Source organism: Coturnix japonica, chromosome 6 (genome assembly GCF_054131305.1).
Source record: "Coturnix japonica strain WE chromosome 6, WE-NBRP24, whole genome shotgun sequence".
Lineage (NCBI taxonomy): Eukaryota > Metazoa > Chordata > Aves > Galliformes > Phasianidae > Coturnix > Coturnix japonica.
Genome location: NC_140668.1, coordinates 5,281,803 through 5,302,234, shown reverse-complemented (window position 1 = coordinate 5,302,234; position 20,432 = coordinate 5,281,803). Strand labels below are relative to the sequence as shown.

Here is a 20,432-nt window from a genome sequence, read left to right as displayed (position 1 = left end):
TTGCATTTTACTGCTGCGTACCCCCTTCCCCAGACTAGTATGGACCATCCCGACTCCCAGGACCCATTATCCACCTTGATCTTTACTGGCGGGCCTTCTTCAATGATTCTTGGCCGCCAATGTTTCTGGGTGGGGGTCCTGGAATTTTCTCCTCGCTCAAAGTGATTTAGTGCATACAGTGCGCGGGCCAAGATTTCCCCTTGTTGTGATACTGGGATCTTTCCCGAATAGCCTTCCCCCTCCCCAAGGACACGAATCTTTTCCTTGAGGAGGCGGTTAGCCCTTTCGACGATAGCTTGGCCCTGCGAATTTCCCGGAATGCCTGTGGTGTGTGTGATATTCCAGCGAGCTAACCAATCTTTGGACGAACGCGAAATAAAGCAAGAACCATTGTCTGTTTTTATGTGGCGCGGCATTCCCAAAACTGCTATAGCCGTGGCCCAATGGTGTTGTGCTGCTGTAGAACTGACACGACCATGTTGTGTGGCTACAATGACGGTAGAGGACGTGTCAATAGTCACAGCCAGCCACTGTCGTGGGGCCATCCGTGGTTCCATTGTGAAGTCTGTTTGCCAGACGTCTAATGGAGCGAGACCACGAGGATTAACCCCCGCTCCTAAAGCTGGCGCAGAATTACAGTGAGGGCAGGTTTGCACTACCTCCCTAGCGACTGTAATCGGGATAGAACAGGCTCGAGCCAGTGCCTTGGCCCCTATGTGAAGTGCTGAATGAAGATCACGAGCTTCCTGCAAAGTGCACACCTGGTTCCCTGCTATCCGATCAGCCATGTCGTTTCCTGCTGTAAAGAAACCTGGCACCTCAGAGTGGCTACGAACATGAAGGATGGCAACGGGTGCAACCCTGATAGCTAAAGCATCCTCTAACAGGGCTGCAGCTGCTGTACTCGGTTGCCCTTCCTTTCCCATCCGTAGCAGCATTTTTGCCACGAACACAGAATCCGTGACAGCATTGCAAGGCTTCGTGGGCCAAAGATGTAGTGCCACTGCCATAGCCCTAGCCTCGAGCATCTGAACACTTGCTGTCTTGTCTGTTATCATCTTGTAACTCCAGCCACCCTCAACTGTTTGCCACACAGCCACCCCCTGGCCCGTTGATGACGAAGCATCAGTGAAGACTGTAGGACCGTTCACAGGGGTGTCCAGGACCCTGTGTCGCAATGATATCTGGAGGGGTTTTGCCAGTTCAAAAATTGGCAGTGAGTCTGAATAGCAAAACTTTCCGCTGAAGTCATAAACAGCCAATGACACCTCATCTGGCAGAGGTTGCACATTTCGAAAAGCTCCTGGTAAATAGATGACTTCCAAGTCCTTCCCGAAAGCTCTGATCGCAGTGAGGCGAGCCTTTCGCAGCAAATATGACAGCTGTTCTAGCCATGTGGTAAATGCTCTCACCGGCTGAGCAGAAAATAACCATGACAGTGGGCGTGGCCGAGAGTTCAAAGCATGCCCAATCACTGCAGCTGAACCATGTTGGCACCTAGTGACCGCAGCCTCCAACGGGCGATCAGGTTCCCACCTGGCAAGGGCATTGGTGGAGCAGGCTGACAGTATCTCCTGCCAGGCTGACTCCATCTCTGGATTCCAATGCCTCTCCTCTTGTGGGACTGATCCCTTCAGTTGATCATAGAAAGGTTTCATGAGGCGCGGAGGGATGCCAATGGCATTCCTCACCCATTGCAGTGCCCCCACCAACTTCTGCACATCCCATAAGTTTGTAATTTGAGGCTTAATCTCCAGCCCCTCCGGGATTACTGTGGAAGATCCAAATTTATAGCCCAGGAATTCAGTCCCTGGTTCTCTCTGGATCTTTTCCTGAGAGATCACAAACCCTGCAGAGATGAGGGTGCGGACGATCTGCCCCTCCAACGTTTTCAACTGAGCATCATCAGGTGCAACAAGCAGCAAATCATCCATGTAATGGGCAATTTGGCATCCTGGCAGTGCCTTTCTCACTGGTTCTATGACTCTGCTCACCACAAGTTGACAGATCGTAGGTGAACAGACCATACCTTGCGGAAGAACCTTCCACTGGTACCTCTGAGCTGGCTCTCGATTATTTACAACCGGAACTGTGAATGCAAAGGCTTCCCTATCCTGTTTAGCCAATGGGATAGAGAAGAAACAATCCTTTAGATCAATGACCATCAGAGGCCATCCCTGTGGGACTGCTGACAACAAAGGTCCCCCTTGCTGGACAGGACCAAAGGGGATGATCTGTGAATTGACTGCTCGGAGATCGTGGAGCAGCCGAAACGATCCAGAGGCCTTCTGAATGACAAAGATGGGCGTGTTCCAATTGCTAAGCGATGACTCTATATGGCCTAGTGCAAGTTCTCTGGAAACAAGCTGTATGAGCGCTGCCAATTTTTTAGCAGGAATGGGCCACTGATCCACCCAAACAGGAGATGTATCCTGTTTCCAACGCAGCGGAATCGCATGCTGCAGCGCCAAGTGGTGGACAGTGGCCCTTAGGATAAATTTGTCAGCCGTAACCCAATGAGAAGAAGAAGATCTCTGCCTAGCAGAGATCCCCTGATCGGAGCTATATTGGGGGTGATGAAAACAGTTTTTTCTATTGAGCCATCTCGATTGATGATTGAAATTCCCACTTCCGCATCCGACACAGAGGTGGTCATTTCACCCCCCACCCCTATCAGGACCTTTGATGTTGCAACCTTTGGCCACTGGAATGGCCAATCGCGCTCTGCAATAACAGTAACATCTGCACCAGAGTCCAACAAAGCTGTAAGGTACACCGTCCTAGGACCTAGTGTAGGCACTCCAGGGTCCAACGTCATCATGACCCTCACCAATGGCCTATCACCTAGATCCATGGTCAGCGCCACCGTGTGGTCAACACGCTTGGCCCATTTTAATGAAGCGGGAAGGGGCCCTGGGCCGCTGGCACCCTCCCGTTCCAGTTTCCCTGCGGCAAAACCTCAAATTTTCGACAGTGACGCGCAACATGTCCAACCCCATTGCACAACTGACAACGTTTTCCTTGCGGCTTGCTCTGCCCAGCTTTCTTGGGGCATTGTGCTTTAAAATGACCATGCTGCCCACACTTGAAACACGGACCTTTTCCCTTCTCATCCCCGGTGCGAGCTGCCATCATCACTGCAGATTTAATCGCAGAGCTGACTTCGGCAGCCATTCCCTGCACGGCAGTTGCCAAGCCATCATTATTGGAGGGAGTATTTTTCTGATGATCTAGCACATATTTGATAATCTCCCCTGGGGTGTTCAAAGTTCCAGGAGCTGCCCTAATTATCTGCTGAACGTCCGGGAGCGACTTTTGCTTGAGACAGTCTATCACAACCAAAGGCTGGACTCCCCTCGGGAGGTCAGACCCTTCAATGGCACGAATCAAGCGATTTGCAAAATCAGAAAATGACTCAGAAGGCTCCTGTTTGATGTCGGACCACGGGAGCACAGGCTCCGCAACTTTAGCCACTGTCAGCAGAGCCTGAAAGGCTGCCTTTGTAAGCGCAGCTAACTCCCCCGCTCTCAGCCCTCTTGCTTGACCCTCCGGGGACCCCACCATACCATCTGCTAGTCCCTGAAGGCGCAAGAGAGTAGTTCTTTCAACCCTAGCTCCACGGCCCTGACCTGTATGCGCATTAGCCGGATGATTGTTATTACGAGCTGCCTCAGCGACAACAGCCTGAAGCAATCTATTCCATTCATCATACCACAGCGTGTACTGCACGGGCTCAAGAATCACCCTCATGAGACTGACCACATCGTACGGCAGGAGACTCGAGGCCATGAGAGCCTCAATTGCTGACATAGTTACCGGAGAACGCAAGCCCTTGTTCTTAACTAACTCTGCAAGGCGAGTAATCGCCTTGGAATCCAGAGGGGTCCAAGCCGGACCGTCCTGTTTCACTATTATCGGGAGGGCAAAAGCTGTTGTTTCCGGGTCGGCTGTCTGGAGGTCCTCCCTTGTCTGGGCCCAATCAGTGAAAGTGGGTGGGCTCCACGGTACGGGTGCCGTGGGGCCACATCCCCCTTGGGCGGCCCCCTGGGCGGCCCACGCAGGACCACATCCCCCTTGGGTGGCACCTCGGGCGGCTTGGCCAGCCCCTTGGGCGGGCCACATGAAATCATCACACCCACATTCACCTTCACTATCACATGGGTTGGCACGATTTCCCCCTTTCTCGGCATACGCACAGCAACAGGCGGGACCCGACAACGAAGAAGTACCACCCCTCCTTACACTTTTCCTTGGTGACACCACACCTCCCCCTTTCAGCTCTGGTGGGACCACACCTCCTCCTTTCAGCTCTGGTGGCACCACCATGCCTCCCCCCTTTCTCTCTCCCTTGTCCTTGTTCTTATCAGGTACAGTAGCAACATCGCATTCCTCGAGGGGCTTCCCTCCCCCTTCATCCCTGTAGGCGTCCAATGAAGGATACGAGGAGTTAGGATAGGGGGGCGGAGGCGGGGTGTCCTCCTGTTCAGGGCTGCCTTCTGGAATGTCCGTCTTAGGCGAAGGAACAGGTGTGTTCGGGGGAGCCGGCGCCATCTTGCCTTGCACTGAATCTGTAAGAGAGTCAAGACTCCCCCCCCGGCCTCCCCCCGTCTCCAAGCCCAGAATGTCTCTAGCACGTTGGTTTGCTAGCTTCTCCTCCCGTGCTGCTTTCAGCGCCTCCAAGATAAGTCCCCATACTTTGAATTCTGATACTTTTCGAGTGGCCAGCGACCTTTGAGATAGTGCGGCCGTAATTCCATCCCATCTGCCAGGATTGTATAAATCAGACGGGTTTGTTAAAAGCCCTTCCTTTTCCAGCAGCGAAAGAACTGCTGTTACCTCCTTTTTGGAAGGAGCCTGTTTCCCACAGTGAAGTTTGCAAGCGTGAAGAATTACCTTGATAACGGCTTCCATGTCGCCCCGGCCGAACGTAGTTCTCCTGGCCGCTCCCTGGCGCTTCCCCGAAGGTTCCTGGGGGTCCCCGAGATTCCGAGATTCCGGGATTCCGAGCTCGCTCTCCCACCTGTCGAAGAGTGATGGCCACTCCTCTTCGACCCTGGGCTTCCACTACTCCGCGACGAGAGGATTCGCTACCGCAGTGGGATCCTGCTGCCGTTTAGCAGACAACTACCTTGCTCCAAAAGTCCCTAATCACACCTAATCGTGACGAATCACGTCGGCGGTCACCATTTGAAGGCTTTATGATCGTTAATGGCTTTACGATCTCTCGCCTCCAACTGAAGCAGTAGTTAGACCAATTACCAAGTGACACCAAGGTGGTAGCGTGGTAAAATGGCGATTTATTGAAGCACACACGACCTTATATAACCTTTGTCCACTTCGTCTACGCCTACTGTATTACACGTAGCAAGATTCTTCCAGAATATGGGGAAGGGCCTGTCACGTCACAGCCCGATAACATCCCCGTATTTCGCCTAATACAACATCCACCCTCATAAACAGCCATTCCCCCTCCTGTTTATACTCTCCCTTCAAGTACTGAAAGGCCACAATGAGGTCTCCCCACCGCCTTCTCTTCTCCAGGCTAAACAAGCCCAGATCCCTCCACCTTTCCTCATAGGAGAGCTGCTCCAGCCCTCTGATCATCACAGTGGCCCTCCTCTGGACCCCCCCCAACAGCTCCACATCCTTCCCAGGCCTGGACACAGTGCTGCAAATATGGCCTCACAAGAGCTGAGCAGGAGGGGACAATCACCTCCCTCTCCTGCTGGCCACCCCTTTTTCAGTGCAGCCCAGAACACACATGGATCTATCTTTTCCATACGGATATTCCCATCTGTGTACATATATATACCACACCTACACCCCCACAATCTGCTACAACTCCATAGAATTTTCAAGGTTGGAAAAGACCTGGATGATCTTATGATCTCAGATCTTATGATCTGGATGATCTTATGATCATCCAGTCCAACCATCACCAATACTTCCCAGTTAAATCACATCCCTCAACACAACACCCAAACTTTTTGTGAACTTCCCAGGGTTGGTGACTCTACATGAGAGAAAAGGGCACTCAGATAAGGGATTCTGCATTTGCTATTAGCAGAGGTGGGATGAGACCGAGCACTGCCCCAGCTCCTGGGATAACGCAGAAGGGCTGAGACCTTCCAGCTGCTTCCACCCAGGGTCACACAGCAAAGCCGACCCTGCAGGAGTCTGCATCATTCTTTGCATGGCATTGCTAAGAGGAAGATCCCCCCCTACCCTTGGCTCTACACTCCAGCTGCTGTCTGCCATCTGTAAAGCCACCACAGCTCTCCTACTGGAGTTCCCATCTGCACAGTGACAGCTTGGTTTCTTCTTACTGTCAAAGCAGCCACAGCCTCAGTGCTTCTAAAATCTCCCCTTTTCAGCTGATTTCCTCTTTCTAGTGGCTGGGCAATTCCTCCCTCTCACAGTCATCCCTCTGCCCCACTCTGTGCCCACAGACCCACAGAGGGCACACAGAGCCAGCCCTGTCCCAGCTGCTGCTGCTTCACATCTGACAGTCTCAGGAGCTGAGATCCAGGCCGAGACAGCAATGCCCAGACATGGTTTGTAGGACGTTTGTGATAGGAAATAGAGAGGTTTGTGATTAAACCTGCCCCCTAAGGAGGAAGGCAATGCTGCCTGCAGCCTCAGCAGGCATTACAAAACATCCCCATTTACAGGAGGGTTTTAAATAGCACAATTCAGGAACTACAACTGCACAAATTCCCGCATGCCCTGGAATAAGTTTGGGAATGGACAAGGTTCTACCACCTGTGCAATGCCATAGAAATAACAACCATCCACCTGTAAACCTCCATCCTCTCCCCTGCTGCACAAAGGGAAGCTCAACAGCAGTGCACAAATGTCCCAGCAATGTCTGAGCACTGCTCTGTGCATCCCAACCTGCTCATCCCATCCACTCCTGGCTGGGCAGCAGGATTGGGGTGGCACACTGCAATGGGCACAGAGGAACATGGAAGCCCCACACATGTGAGGAAGGGGCTGGCTGTGCTCCACACTCACGTTATCAGACGTGATTTGCCCTTCTGTGGGGAGCCTCTGCTCTTTCCCGGCTCATCCTCCAGCGTCTGGGACTCCAGGATCTCATTCAGGCTGTTGTTGGCTGCGGGGCAGCTCCATGAAGAGCCGCCCCTCCACCGACCGGCACACAACAGCCGCTCCCGCGCACTGCGGCTCAGCCAATCGGAGCCGGCGGAGCTGCCGCTGCCCGATGGGACCCCCCCCCACATATTGACCCCCCAGACGAGGAAGAGGAGGAGGAGAGCGACGAGGAGCTGCCGCAGGAGCTGACGTTGGGGCGGGGGGGCAACGCGGGGGGGGGTCGGCAGTGGGGGGTGTTGGAGGGGGTGGGGCAGCATTACCCCCGGACCCCGTGGACCCCCCCCCCAGCCAAAGTGCTGCTCTCCGACCCCCGCGGGCTCTTTGTGCAGCCGCTGCCCTCCAGTTATAGGACCCCCCCCAGTATTGCGCTTTGCTCACCCCCACCCCCACCTCCGGAACCCCCCCCCCACTCACCACATCGCCCCCTCCCCCCCCGGGTGGGGTTATGGGGGGTGGGGGTGGGGTCGACGATGTGCCGTAAGCCGCGCCGGGATCGTGTGACAAACCCCCCCCCCCATCAAGATGAATGGGGAGCGGTCGGGGGGGGGCTCAGCCGTAAAGGATAAAGCGGGGGGGTTAATGACGGGGGGGGGGGCGGCGCTATAGGGAACGCAACTGATCTAAGCCCCCCCCCCCACATTAACACCCCATTGTGTGTGGGGAGGTGGGGGTGGGGCACCCAATAACCCCCCCCAGTGCCAAACAGCCCCAACCCCCCCCTCAAAGCCGCTGCCTTACGCAGTGCCGCCCCCACATGAAGGGCCCCCCCCATCCCATCTATAGTTGAGAGCTATGCTTTTTGTAACCCCCCTCTTTTAAAGCCCCCCCCCCCCCCCAATGTTGTGCACGTTGTGCTGCCCCCCATGAGCCCCTGACCCCCCCCTTAAAAGATGGGGTGTGGGGGGGTGGTCTCGGACCACCCCTCCTTTAAACGATGGGGTGGGGGGGGGATTGTCACTGCCCCCCCCCCCACCAAAATGGACACCCCCCTTTTAAAGGATGGGGTGGGGATGAGGGGGGGGGGTGAAGGTGGTCTCGGCCCCCCCCCCAATAAACGGACCCCCCACCCCTTTAAAGGATGGGTGGGGGTCAGTTACGGGCCCCCCCGGCGCTGTGTGTATATGTGGCCCCCTCCCCGTTTTGCCCCCCCCCCCGTGTCGGAGTGTGCTGGGAAAGGATCTCTGTGTGGAGATTGCATCTACTAGAGGTAGTTCTATAAGACTGTTATATAGAGCTGTGCAGGGTCTGTAAATCTGTCTGCAGAGGCTGATGATCAGTTCCGAGTGTCTGCAGTCAATGCGCATGGACAGAGCCTGTCTCTGGAATTCCCAGGGAGCGTGCACCTTGGTAAGCACAAAAACCCCATGAGCAGCTGTGTTAGTTCCCTAAAGATGTTTCCTTTGACTTTAAGGATAGTAGTGCATTAACACACCAAAGGCTTTCCTTTATTCCTAGTTCTCCTATCTCCTATCAACCTTCAGCTACCACTGAAGTGATACAAGTTCTGTTTCTGTGACAGAGACATGAATATCCTTATCTTTTGATATCTCACATGTGCAAGAGGCAGAACTTTCTGTAACAGATCTTAAGCATAGAAGTGCTTCTTCCAGCACTCATGCAAAGGGAGAAGTAGAAATGTCCCTATGATTTAATCTTCCATTTCTAATTGAGATACCAGACTTGCATCTAAAGAGCATTAAGACATCCATGTTGTTCTTCCTCAGAACCAGTCCTGGCTGTGAAATCCCCCCAAACAACTGGTGAAGCTGTACCTGGAGGGAATGCCATAATTACTATTGACCTTACAACAACGTGTTGTGGCACTTGGTACCTCAGTGGTAAAGTCTTACAGGAAAGCGAGACCTGCATCATCAAGAGAACCCAAACTACTCACAGCCTAATCATAAAGAACGTCACCAAGAACGATGATGGAGCAGAAGTGAAATTTGTTGCCCAAAATGTTGGTTTCAGCAGCAAGATGAGAGTGAGAGGTATTTGCTTTGATCCTTCTCCTTTCCTCTTACAGTCAAGGCATAGTTGCTGTGATCTGATGATTAGAACTGGGGCTGCAGGCATTCACTGACTGTACCAAATACCTGAAATTGCATCCCATGGACTGACGTGAGTCCTGGTAATGACCTAAACATGATAGCACTGAGTGTAGGGTAAGCCAATCTACCCAGCTGCTTGGTATCTGAACCAGATTGCTCCATGCCAGCTGATGAATGTCTGCAGTTCACAGCTACTGGCCAGTGCCTTCAGTCACCAGGTTTACCACTGCATCACCATAGAGCAGTACTTTCAGCTCCAGGTTCAGACAGCCTTTCTGATTGCACTGGAATAGTTTAGAAGTAGGGGAGCAATCATTCCAATAATATCTCTATCAATCAGCTTTGCATGACAAAATAAAACAAATAAAGATTCATTATGGGAGGAGCTGTTTGTCATTGGGTGGAAACCTCTGCAGAAGCATGTTTAGAGCATTATTAATCAGTAGAAGGAGATGTTTGGTTGATTTTTACTTAGTAAATCCGGCAAGAAGACCTAATGAAATATCTTGAATTGCTCAGCACTGACCCAATGATGAGTGCAGGAACAGAAGGTGATACTTTTTCAGAGATCTTGCAGCAAACATTGACCACGTTAGCCTGATATAAATTGAAATAACGAGGCCTTTGCTCCTGACAGGTGCTGCAGTGAGATTTACCAATAAGAGCAAAGATGTAGAAAAGATCTGCGCTCGGCTGCGTGAGGAAGCCAAACTGCAGGCTGAGCTTTCAGACACAGGTGCTACTGTGGAGTGGATGAAGGATGGGAAGGAGCTCAAGGCCAGTGAAAAATAGGAACTGCACATTGTGGGGAAGAAACACACCCTGAAAATTCACAGCGTCTCAATGGATGATGCTGGAAGTTGTCAGTGCATCTGTGAGGGGGATAAAATGCTCTATCAGCTTTCAGTGAAAGGTATGTGACAGTCTGGGCTGTGCTCCTCCTGCCCAGGGCCAGCAGACTGCATTCACCTGACTCCCCGACAGTCCAGCTGTTGTCAGACAGCATCTGGGGTGTTTTCAGTGGCTGTTTTGACTTGAACTGGCCAATCTGCTTTGTAGAGCCATTTGATTTCTGTGTTCTGTGCTGTGATTCGTCCCTAAGATATAGAGGAAATCAAGGGAAAGATAGGAAAAAGAGCATCCCAGCCTTCCTGCTCTTCTCTCAGGGTGGCCACGTGATATGATGTCAACAGCTCTTTTTGTAGCAGTGATCCCAAATGTAGAAGAGACCTGTGATGAGTCACAGGGATGTTTACTTAGCTGTCATTCCATGGTGGGATTTTTCTTGCACAGATGTAGAGAGAAACTGAACATTCCCACGCAGGTCTCTGTTTTGCTGCAGGGTGTAGGTCTGATCTCTGAGATCCACACGCTGGGCCTTGATTGCAATAAATGGGAGCCCTTTGTTTGCTCCAGTGGAAGACTTTCCATTTCTGCAGTACCCTCTGCAGATGGCACAAATGCAAATGCACCTTCTTCCCAGCAACAATTGCCTTTTTTTTTTTTTACACTGAGTATGCATGAGGCTCTTCATCATATTCTGTTGACTTGTTACCCTTGTTGATCCATGGAGAAACAACAAAGCCCTAGAGTAGTGCATGCACTTTGGCATTGGAGAGCTTACTTAATTGCTTCTTCTCAAAGAACAAACTCCAGAGAGACATGGAGACAGCTCCCAACAGAATTGAATAATGGGACTAAATTGATGGAGAGCAGAACTTCCTGCCACGGCTTGTCAGCTAGTCTTAATTTTGCTTTTCTTCTCTCAGTCATGTTAGCATAATATTTCATACTGGCAGGTCGGCCCACAGAATTAATTGAACTAGCTGATGGACTTTTCCATGTTCTTTGCATTGTAATGTGACTATCAAATGAGTAATCAATGCTGTTATTTTAAAACCTGTGTTGGCAAGCTGTAAGACAAACAACTGCTGTTGGTAGCTTGGTTACTGCAGAATCAGCAGTGTTTCACCATTCAGCATCGCCACTTGTATCTTCTCTTCCTGTAAACCAGAGCTAGCTGGTAAATCATCTGCTGTGCGGGTCAGCTGTGTCTCTCCCATGGGCATCACGTGGCTGCTGGGAGGCTCTGAAGAGCTGCAGCCAGAGGTGTGTCACCCGCTGGGCCTCGTGCCCAAAGGAGCCCACAGGAAAGTGTTGTTGCAGTTTGTCATGCACTGCACTGCCATGAGACTTGACGTGCCAGACATCCTCTGACACGTGACCTCCTGCATCCAGGCAGGACATCTGAGACGTCTCCTTCAGCCTGACGTGGCTGCAGTTTCACACTGGTTTTACTAAGGAAGGAGAAGGCACGTGGATGAAACTCTTTTCCTGCTCTTCCTGGCATTAGCTCATAGTACGAGTCAAGCACTGTCAGGTCAAGCCTGGAGGAGTAATGCTTGTCACTGACATGTTCCTGTTCAGAGTGGAGCTGGAGGGTAAAATAACACAAGAAATTGTCATTGATATTCAATATCTGTGAAATTCAGCTGGCTGCATTCACAGAACCTGGCGTTAAGATCTGTTTTCTGGTTTATATCTTGAGCCTATTTTCCATAACCCAGTCCTCATTTATGAACTGAAGCTCTACTGAAAGCCTTTCGCTGTGTATGCTCATGCTGCAGTACAGCTCTTGTGACCTTTAACAGCACATTCAAGTTCCTCTGATCACAGGATCCTTAAGGTTGATTAAGACCCTCTATTCCGACTGCTCACCCATCACCACCATGATGCTCACCATCAGCTAGCTAAAAACTCAGCAGAGATGATAGATCAAGCACAACACTGGATTTGGGATGGCTAGAGAATCCTAAGATATTGAAGGATTGCTTGCAGGTGGTGTTGGCTCAGGTATTCACCCTGCATCCCACCTCCTGTTCTGTTTGGTTGAGAATCATGCATTCTGCAATTTCACTTTGTAATTCAAAGACCCTGGCTTTATCTGTTGAAAAACTGATCTAAAACAAGCCAAGAAGACTCCGTTGGAACTGGTTGATGCAGAACAAAGGCATCCCCAAAGGACAAGTTGCACTGTTTAATGAACATTATTGGATGAGAGCTAAGCTAAGATTTTAAAAGTTCTGGGGCTGTCTCTGAGCATCAAATACAGAGGAAGCCTGCATGATTCCCTGAGAATGGATACCTCCTACTTTGGTGTAGGGTTAAGGGAACACTAGCAGTAACTCCTATCACAAAATGTCACATGGCCCAGACAAAATGCCATCAAGAGGGCTTAATTAGAAGCACCAAATGGTCACAAGATGGTCTTAGGGCAGGGAAGTAATCTATCTACGTGATATTGCTTGGTGCTATTAGTTCTTCACAGCTTGACTCTAGAGGGACTGTTCTTCTTTGGTCACCTAGTTTTAAAAGAATAGATGACTCCTGTCTATTACAATTTTTAATGCATTATTTGTTCACTGATGTCATAAATGTGCCTGGCATAGCAATTGGCCTTGGTGTATTTAGTGACTGAAAGCAACAGTTGTTGCTCTAAGAAATGCAATACTAAGCTAGGTCTGCCTGTAGCTGACAGCCATCAGCTTGCTCCTCAGGCAGGTTCTGTCTGGATGGAATGAAGGGCATGAAATACTGATGTGCTCATCAAACGCTGCTTGTTAGCTTAGAGATAAAGTGTTGAATAGGTTTGTTCATGTATTGCAAACACGTTACTTAGCTGCCTTCATTTTAGCTTCAGAAGAACACGTGCAGAATACAGAATTGATTAAAAGAAATAAGAACTGTCTGCATAGAACTTACTCTTTCCTTACACAGGAGAATCAAACAGACGTTTGTATGTGAGTACCTCCAGAGGTGAAACTCGATCACCCAAATGTAATGAGCAGAGACATTACAATCAGTTCTAACTGTATCTTCATGCTGTGCTGAATAAGCCTGAGTCAGGATGTAAACCACTTTCTCTTTTTTTCTTCAGATGAAGCCATTAATTTTGTCAACAAGCCCAAAACAACTCCAGAAATATCAGTCAGTCCTTCTGAAGGCCTGGAGCTGGTGTGTGAGGTGTCAGCTGCAAGCGGAGCTGTCGTATGGAAGAAAGATCAAACAGAGGTGAAGCAGGACCAGAGGACAACCATCATCTCCCAGGGGACGCACCGCAAGCTCATGGTCAAAAATGTGACCCTGAAAGACCAAGGGAGCTACAGCTGTGAAACAAAAGATGACAAAGCAACATTCCAAGTGAAAGTCAGAGGTGAGAAAATGCTTGAAATCCTGGAGATAAAGGAATGCTTCATTTTGTGTGTCTTGCATTTGGAGGATCAACTGACAGCCTCTCTGGTGCAAAACATTTTGGCTATAGGACTTTCTTTGTCATGTAGTGTCATAGCTACACTTTTCTACATGTGCTTTTCCATCCAGGAATGAATTACTGCAACAAACAATAGGCAAGGAGGGTAACTTGTGCAGCTCTTGTAGTCATCTGGTGTCTGCAGGGTTACAGTGCAAGAGCACACCAGGCATGCAAGGAGTGAGAAAAGGGGAGGTGTTTGATGAGATCTGGTTACAAAATTTGAATGACACAATTAGGTGGAAAATGCCACTAATCAGACTCATAAATGGCCTGGGTTGCAAAGGCCCACAGTGCTCATCCAGTTCCAACCCCCTTCTTCCTATGTGCAGGGTTGCCAAGCAGCAGCCCAGGCTGCCCAGAACCACATCCAGCCTGGCCTTGAATGCCTGCAGGGATGGAGCATCCACAGTCTCCTTGGGCAACCTGTTCTAGAGGTCCGTTCCCTTCTGATTTACTGGAAATGCAGAGAGACATGAGAAGAAAAAAAGATAAGGGAGGAGGTTCAGCAGTGCATGCAGGTGTTCTAAATCTCATGTCCAAATCTGCTATCAGACTGCGAAATGTTTAGCTTTGTGATATGTGATATGATATGATATGATATGATATGATATGATATGATATGCCTATAATTTCCCAAAGCAAAATAGAGGGGAAAGTATTTTCCTGTCTTAATGAGGCATCACGATGCTCCCTGTGAAGGGCAAGTATAGTGAAATAGGGGAACTGGATTTGGCTCTGCAGCAGACTACAGCAAAACGGTGTGACTGTTGTGATGTCCCTGCAGAGAAAGAAGACGTGTTTACAAACAAGGACAAGGTACAAAAGGAGGTGAAGGCTGTACTGACTCAAAATGCCACGCTGAGCTGAGAGGTGGCCCAGGAGAAGACAGAGGTGAAGTGGTACAAGGAGGGGAAACTGATCACCTGGAGCAAGAAGTTCAAGGTGGAGTCAGAGGGCAAACAGCGTCGGCTGGTGGTGAGCCAGGTGGAGAAGAAAGATGCAGGGGAGTACAGCTGCGAGGCTGCTGGCCAGAAACTCACCTTCAAGATTCATTTCACAGGTGAGAGAAATTGTTTCGACTGTATTGAAGCCCCCAACAAAGAAGGAAGGGAAGGTTAAGTGGTTTAACACATTCAACCCCAGCATTCAGTGATGAAGACGGTGCTTAAATTCTGTTTAATTCGTGTACTTTCTGTTTGCCTTCTGAAGCTATGAACGCAGAGGACTTGGGTAGCCTCAGCTTAAGACAGGCTGGAAATAATTGGGGAATTTCCCTGGGCATCTCAAGTAGATGCAATGATAGCAAAATGAGAAGTCAATAATTTCAGGGGAAATTAAAGAATATTAAAGATATCTTCAGGGCACAAGCACACCCCTGCAAATGCTTCTTCCTAAATAGTCTTAGAGACAGCATTTGGTCACAATGCTAGACGGCAGCATTGGTGGTTTCTATTAAATTAAAGAAACCTGCAACTAAAAAGGTTTTCCTGTATTTTCTTTTGTTTTCTTCTCTATAGCAGGTACAAAAGAAATGCTTAAAAATAGAAAGGCTTCAAGCTGGTGCTTTTCTTTCCAGAAATGGAGGAGGACAGGCGTTCTATTTATTAGGAGAGTCTGATAAGAAAGTGGAACAAGGCTTTTTACCAGGGTCTATAGCTACATAAGAAGGGGCAATGGTTTCAAAAGTGAAGAGGGTAGACTCAGTTTGGACATGAGAAAAGTTCTTTATGATGAGGGTGGTGATACACTGGAACAGATTGTCCAGTGAAGGTTGTGGGTGACTCATCATTGGAGTGTCCAAGGCCAGGCTGGATGGGGACCCTGGGCAGCCTCATATAGTGAATGATGTCCCTGACCACGGCAAGAGGTTGGACTGGATGATCTTTAAAGCTTCCTTCTATACCCAAACCGTTCTATGATTCCATAGGGGAAACCATTTTATTACTGCCTCTGAAAACTCAGGAGATATTAGAACTGTTTTCAGAAATAAATAGGTGAGAAAAATACATTTCCTCACTATGACTTAATCACAAACAGAATTTAACCTTGACCCTCACCTGGCTTTTGCTGGCGAAGCAACTTACAGCTGTCAGCTTGTTTGGACAATTTAATGCCTTTCCCCTTGTATGAAACAGACTTTTCAATGACTGTGTATGCTGGTGTGCTGCTGGACAATGGGGAAAGGGGTGTTTTTTAATTTTTGAAGATTCTGGAACATGATACTGGTGGAAATGAAAACAAGTTTAGGGCTATCTAAGCTGTTTTGGTCTGGCAGGGAGGAAGTTCTTCACTGGCAATTGATATAGTTCAGATATTGGCATTCAGTTCATAGCACTGTCAGGAAATGTGAGTGGGAAAGCTGTCCTCAACGGTATAGTCCAAAGACTAATTTGGGCACTTGGGGAAGGCTGTGTAGAAAAGATTCATGTCTTAAATGTGCCCATTTGCCTTCAATTCCAGAAGCAGAAAATGCTTTTATCAACAAGGAGAAGGTGCAGAAGGAGGTGAAGGCTGCACCAACAGAAAATGCCACACTGTGCTGCGAGGTGGCCCAGGAGAAGACGGAGGTGAAGTGGTACAAGGAAGGGAAACTGATCACTGAACTGAAGTTCAAGGCTGAGTCAGAGGGCAAACAGTGTCGGCTGGTGGTGAGCCAGGTGGAGAAGAAAGATGCAGGGGAGTACAGCTGCGAGGCTGCTGGCCAGAGACTCACCTTCAAGATTCATGTCACAGGTAAGACAGGTGTTGTCTGAAATACAGCAGAGATCAGTAAAGTAAAATCTAGTTTCTATTATACAGTGATCCAGGTGCAGTAGTCTGTGCTGAGGTTTTTTCCCTATACTTGACTGCCTGGGTTTGTAGAAAGTATTTGGTTTTAGTATGGCACAAAGACCTGTTTCAGTCGGTCTGTAGAATAATAATTACTGATATATGTACAATGGAAGCAATATTCAAGATATTATTCAAATCTCTCCAGTGCCTGAGGTCCCAAACTGTAATTCTTGTTCACCGAAACATTTGACTAAGAGAAGTATGTGCAGTGAGGCTGGAGTGCATGTTCTACGTGCAGCCTTTCATGGCAGGAGAAGCAGGAACTTCTCCTAGTAGTACACTGCCTTTTTACTATGCCTTTATGTTGGAGGCTGCATCTGGATAGGTGAGTCTGTTACTCACAGTAAGAGACCTGGTAGAGCTGACTATTCCCAGAGCTCAAAGTAAGATAGATATCTGCAAATCACACACAAAGAACAAAGGACTGCGTTGGTGAGCATATTTCCTTTGTGCCTTTGACAGTCACAGTTGTGGCAATGGTAGAGGCCATGAGGAGTCTGTTCAGGAAGCCAGGAGTACTGTTCTGGGTCATGAAAAGGCAGCCAGTGGTTTGACTATCACATGTTTATGTGTTTTGATGTTTCACAGTGGGTCTTAAGTAAAAGGAACTCAGGTTTTGGTTGCCTGCAGGACAGATGTTCTTTTGGGTTCAATATGTTTGCATAGTGACTTGCAACCATGGGACTGGTGTTCAAGGACCCTCTTGGTTCCTTCAGTTCCTAGGTTCTTTCTTGCCTAGATTTGACACTTTGTTTCAACAGAAGAGCTGATATTCTCTAGTGAAGGCTATTAGTTTGGGCACAAGTGGTAACCTAAACCTGTTTCAACCTGTACATACAAACCTGCAAGATGGTCTCATTTCAGTCCTTCTGTTTTTCTTTTCTTCCCTCAGAGCCAAAACCTGTGTTTATAAACCAGGAGCAGGTGCAGAAAGAGGTGAGTGCTGCCCTGGCAGCAACTGCCTCCCTCAGCTGTGAAGTAGCACAGGATCCAACCGAAGTAAAATGCTACAAGGATGGAAGACTGCTTGCCTCCTCCAGAAAGTTCAGAATGGAATCTGTGGGCAAAACACGGCGTCTGGTTGTGGAGCAGCTGGAGAAGAAAGATGCTGGAGAATACATCTGCGAGGCTGCTGGCCAGAAGATGACCTTCAAGCTGGAAACAACTGGTGAGCATTCAGAAATTCTCAGCCAGGATTTTGTAGCCTTGTTGTGAACTGGGTTTTAGGGTGAAATCTGAGTTTTCTTTGCACCTGACAGTGTGAGAATTTGCTCTGGCACTTTGTGTACCTCCCCGGTGCTCAGCTGTTCCTTCCCTTACTTGGGGATAACGTCATTTATTCAAGGTGATGTCCAAACGGGCTTGTTAACAGTCCTCTGCAGTGCTTTAAGCTGTCATATGTCAGCCAGAATTTATGCATGTTCTATAGCCATTCCTACATGTTGAAAACACTGCACTGTGCTTAAGCTTCAGCATATGTTCCAATAAGTACAGTTCCATTAATTCTAGGGAATTGGGTGAATTAAGCATAGATCTGAAGGCTGCCTTTGCCCAGTGCAGAGATGGAAGGACTCATGGAGATCTGACTTGATATTTTCCCTTCTAGGATGGGAAGGAGCTCCGTCAAAGTAAAAAAGTGGGCATTACTCCCCAGGGAAATAAGAGAAGTCTCATTATTCACAGGTGGTGAACTCTCATTTTCTCTCTCAGTCTGCAACCAGGTTGGGTTGCTGTTTCAGTACTGGCTGTTTTATGCAGGAACTCTGCTCCTGAGGTTAATCTAAGTTGTATCCAGGCCCTTCAGAAGGAAAGGGAAATAGCAGCACAGAAATATGGTCTGATTCTGACATAAAGAAGTGCAGACCTGGAGAGTTAAAAGGGATTGTGTGATGTTCAAGGGACTTTGAAGCAAAGATGTCCCCTAGGTAAGATTTGTGGCTGACATTCCCCATACATTGTGGGCACACAAGCTAAGGAGAGACTAGTGATGAGCATGCAGAGAAGCCAATGGTTCAGACAGGTTTGTAGTGACACGACATTGTAGAGTTCTGTCTAGTTCTCCTTGGCATAGTTTGGAAAATAATGATGAGGTGATGGTGGTAACCAATAGGGCTTCCTCAAGGTCAAGCCATGCCTGACAAACTTGGTGGCCTTTCATGATGGAGTAACAGCATCAGTGGATAATGGGAGAGCAACTGACATCATCTACATGGACCTGTGCAGAGCATTTGATCCCGTCCTGCATGACATCCTGGTCACCAAAGTGGAGAAAAATGGTTTTGATGGATGGACCAGTTGCAAGATAAGGAACTGTCTGGATGGTCACACTCAGAGAGCTGCAGTCAATAGCTCAGTGTCCAGGTGGAGGGTGGTGTTGGGACCAGTGTTATTGAACATTTTTGTAGGCAACATGGACAGTGGAATCAAATGCAGCCTCAGCAAGTTTGCAGATGACACCAAGCTGAGCGGTGCTGTTGATGTGCTAGAGGGAAGGGATGCTACCCAGAGGGACCTGGACAGGCTGGAGAGGTGGGCCCTTGGCAGCCTCATGAACTTGAGTGTGGCCAAGTACAAGGCCCTGCACCTGGGTCAGGGCAATCCCAAGCACAGGCACAGGCTTAGAGGAGAATGATTTGAGAGAAGCCTTGACCCTGAGGAGAAGAGTTGGTCTGGAGGAGGGTGTCCCTGCCTATAGCAGGGGGACTGGAACTAAATGACCTTAAAGATTCATTCCATTCTATTCTTTTTCTACCCTTAATTTTACTTAAAATGTTTCAGAATAAATGAGATTCTGGTTTCCAAGAAAACTGTTTGCAGGGAGCTCCACTGTAACTAGTAAGTCTATCTTTTAGTTCAAGGGCAGTAATGCATTGACTGTGTTGAAGAGAGAAATGACTCAGGAATGGATGATGGTTTAGAATAAAACATAATCCTACTTATTTTCTATGCAAATATGTGTAAGGAAAAGATGCTGCACTCAGTTCTGGAAATATCCTGACAAATATATCTCTACTGTTTCACAGCTGGAGATATCAAGATTGTTAAAGCACTGGAAGATTTGGAAGTGAACGAATATGGGAGTGCATCTTTTGTCTGAGATTTCACACGATGAGGTTCAGACCCAGTGGTACAAAGATGACAACAAGCTGAAGGCTGATGACAACATCAGAATGCGGCAAGATGGTAGGGTGTAAGAGGGGGATCTTTCTCCTGAGTGGGGGGTGGGTTGGAGATCAAGCAGAAAGGACATCTGAAATGAAGTGAAGAGGGTTCAGAAGGGAGTTCCCCTTTTGTTTGGGGACTGAGGTTAGGGTGGAACAAGTGACATGGTGGGATGCTTAGTGTGGGAAGTGTGATGCTATCCCACCATCCCCCACTGCCGGGAGCAGGTAGGAAATGAGTGCAGTTATTTCCAAAGTGGGGGTGAACAGGGCAGTCAGTTCACCTCTCCAAAGAGGTTTTGTCTGACAGTGAGTGTGATCCTTCTGTATCAGGTACTTTGAATTTGACGGTGGCCGCATTTGATCAGTCCTTGTAGAAGCCATGTTTAGATTACACTTTGGTGGGGATGTGGACGTGGGGGAATGGGTGGTTTCATTGACATGAGAGAACAGGCAGTGATGCTGTGAAACCAGATGGATGATGCTCAGCCTGGCCATGTGCCTCAGAGCTCTTTGCTCAAGGAAGCCAAGTGTAGTTGTGGGTTTGCTCTCAAGAGCACAGTTTGGTAGGGATGAGTTGGCGGTTGGACTAGATGACCTTAGTGGTCTTTTCCAGCCTTAGTGACTCTGTGGTTCTCTGCTTCAGGAAAGAGCTACTCGCTGACTTACACACGTGTCCAAGTCAAGGATGCAGAAGAAATAAAATCTGTAGCAGAAAAGGCAGAATCTCGTGAATCTTGTGCCCATCTTACAGTTAAAGGTAGTTATGCTTCTGATGACGATTTTGATTAAATTATCTTATGTTATAAACGAGCTAACATCCTTTGCTTTAATGTCAAGGAAATTAAACACCACCAGGACCTTTCACAGAAATAAATACTCCTACCTACCTACCTTTCTGCCCACAAAATATCCAGCTTCTCTTTTGGAATTTACTTTTGCTAAGTAAAACAGATTATTTTC

The 20,432-nt window shown here is 48.6% G+C and overlaps 2 protein-coding genes across 2 annotated transcripts in view; one reads left to right on the top strand and one right to left on the bottom strand.

Annotated features, from left to right (window-relative positions):
- Positions 1 to 20,432, top strand: part of LOC146760296 (obscurin-like) — a 197,721-nt gene that overhangs the window by 172,578 nt on the left and 4,711 nt on the right. The gene's annotated exons all lie outside the window — the stretch shown is intronic.
- On the bottom strand, positions 2,656 to 5,062 carry LOC146760298 (uncharacterized). Its single transcript, XM_085551368.1, has one exon. It carries the CDS (start codon positions 4,909 to 4,911, stop codon positions 2,893 to 2,895), a length of 2,019 nt encoding a protein of 672 aa, XP_085407494.1. The 5' UTR covers positions 4,912 to 5,062; the 3' UTR covers positions 2,656 to 2,892.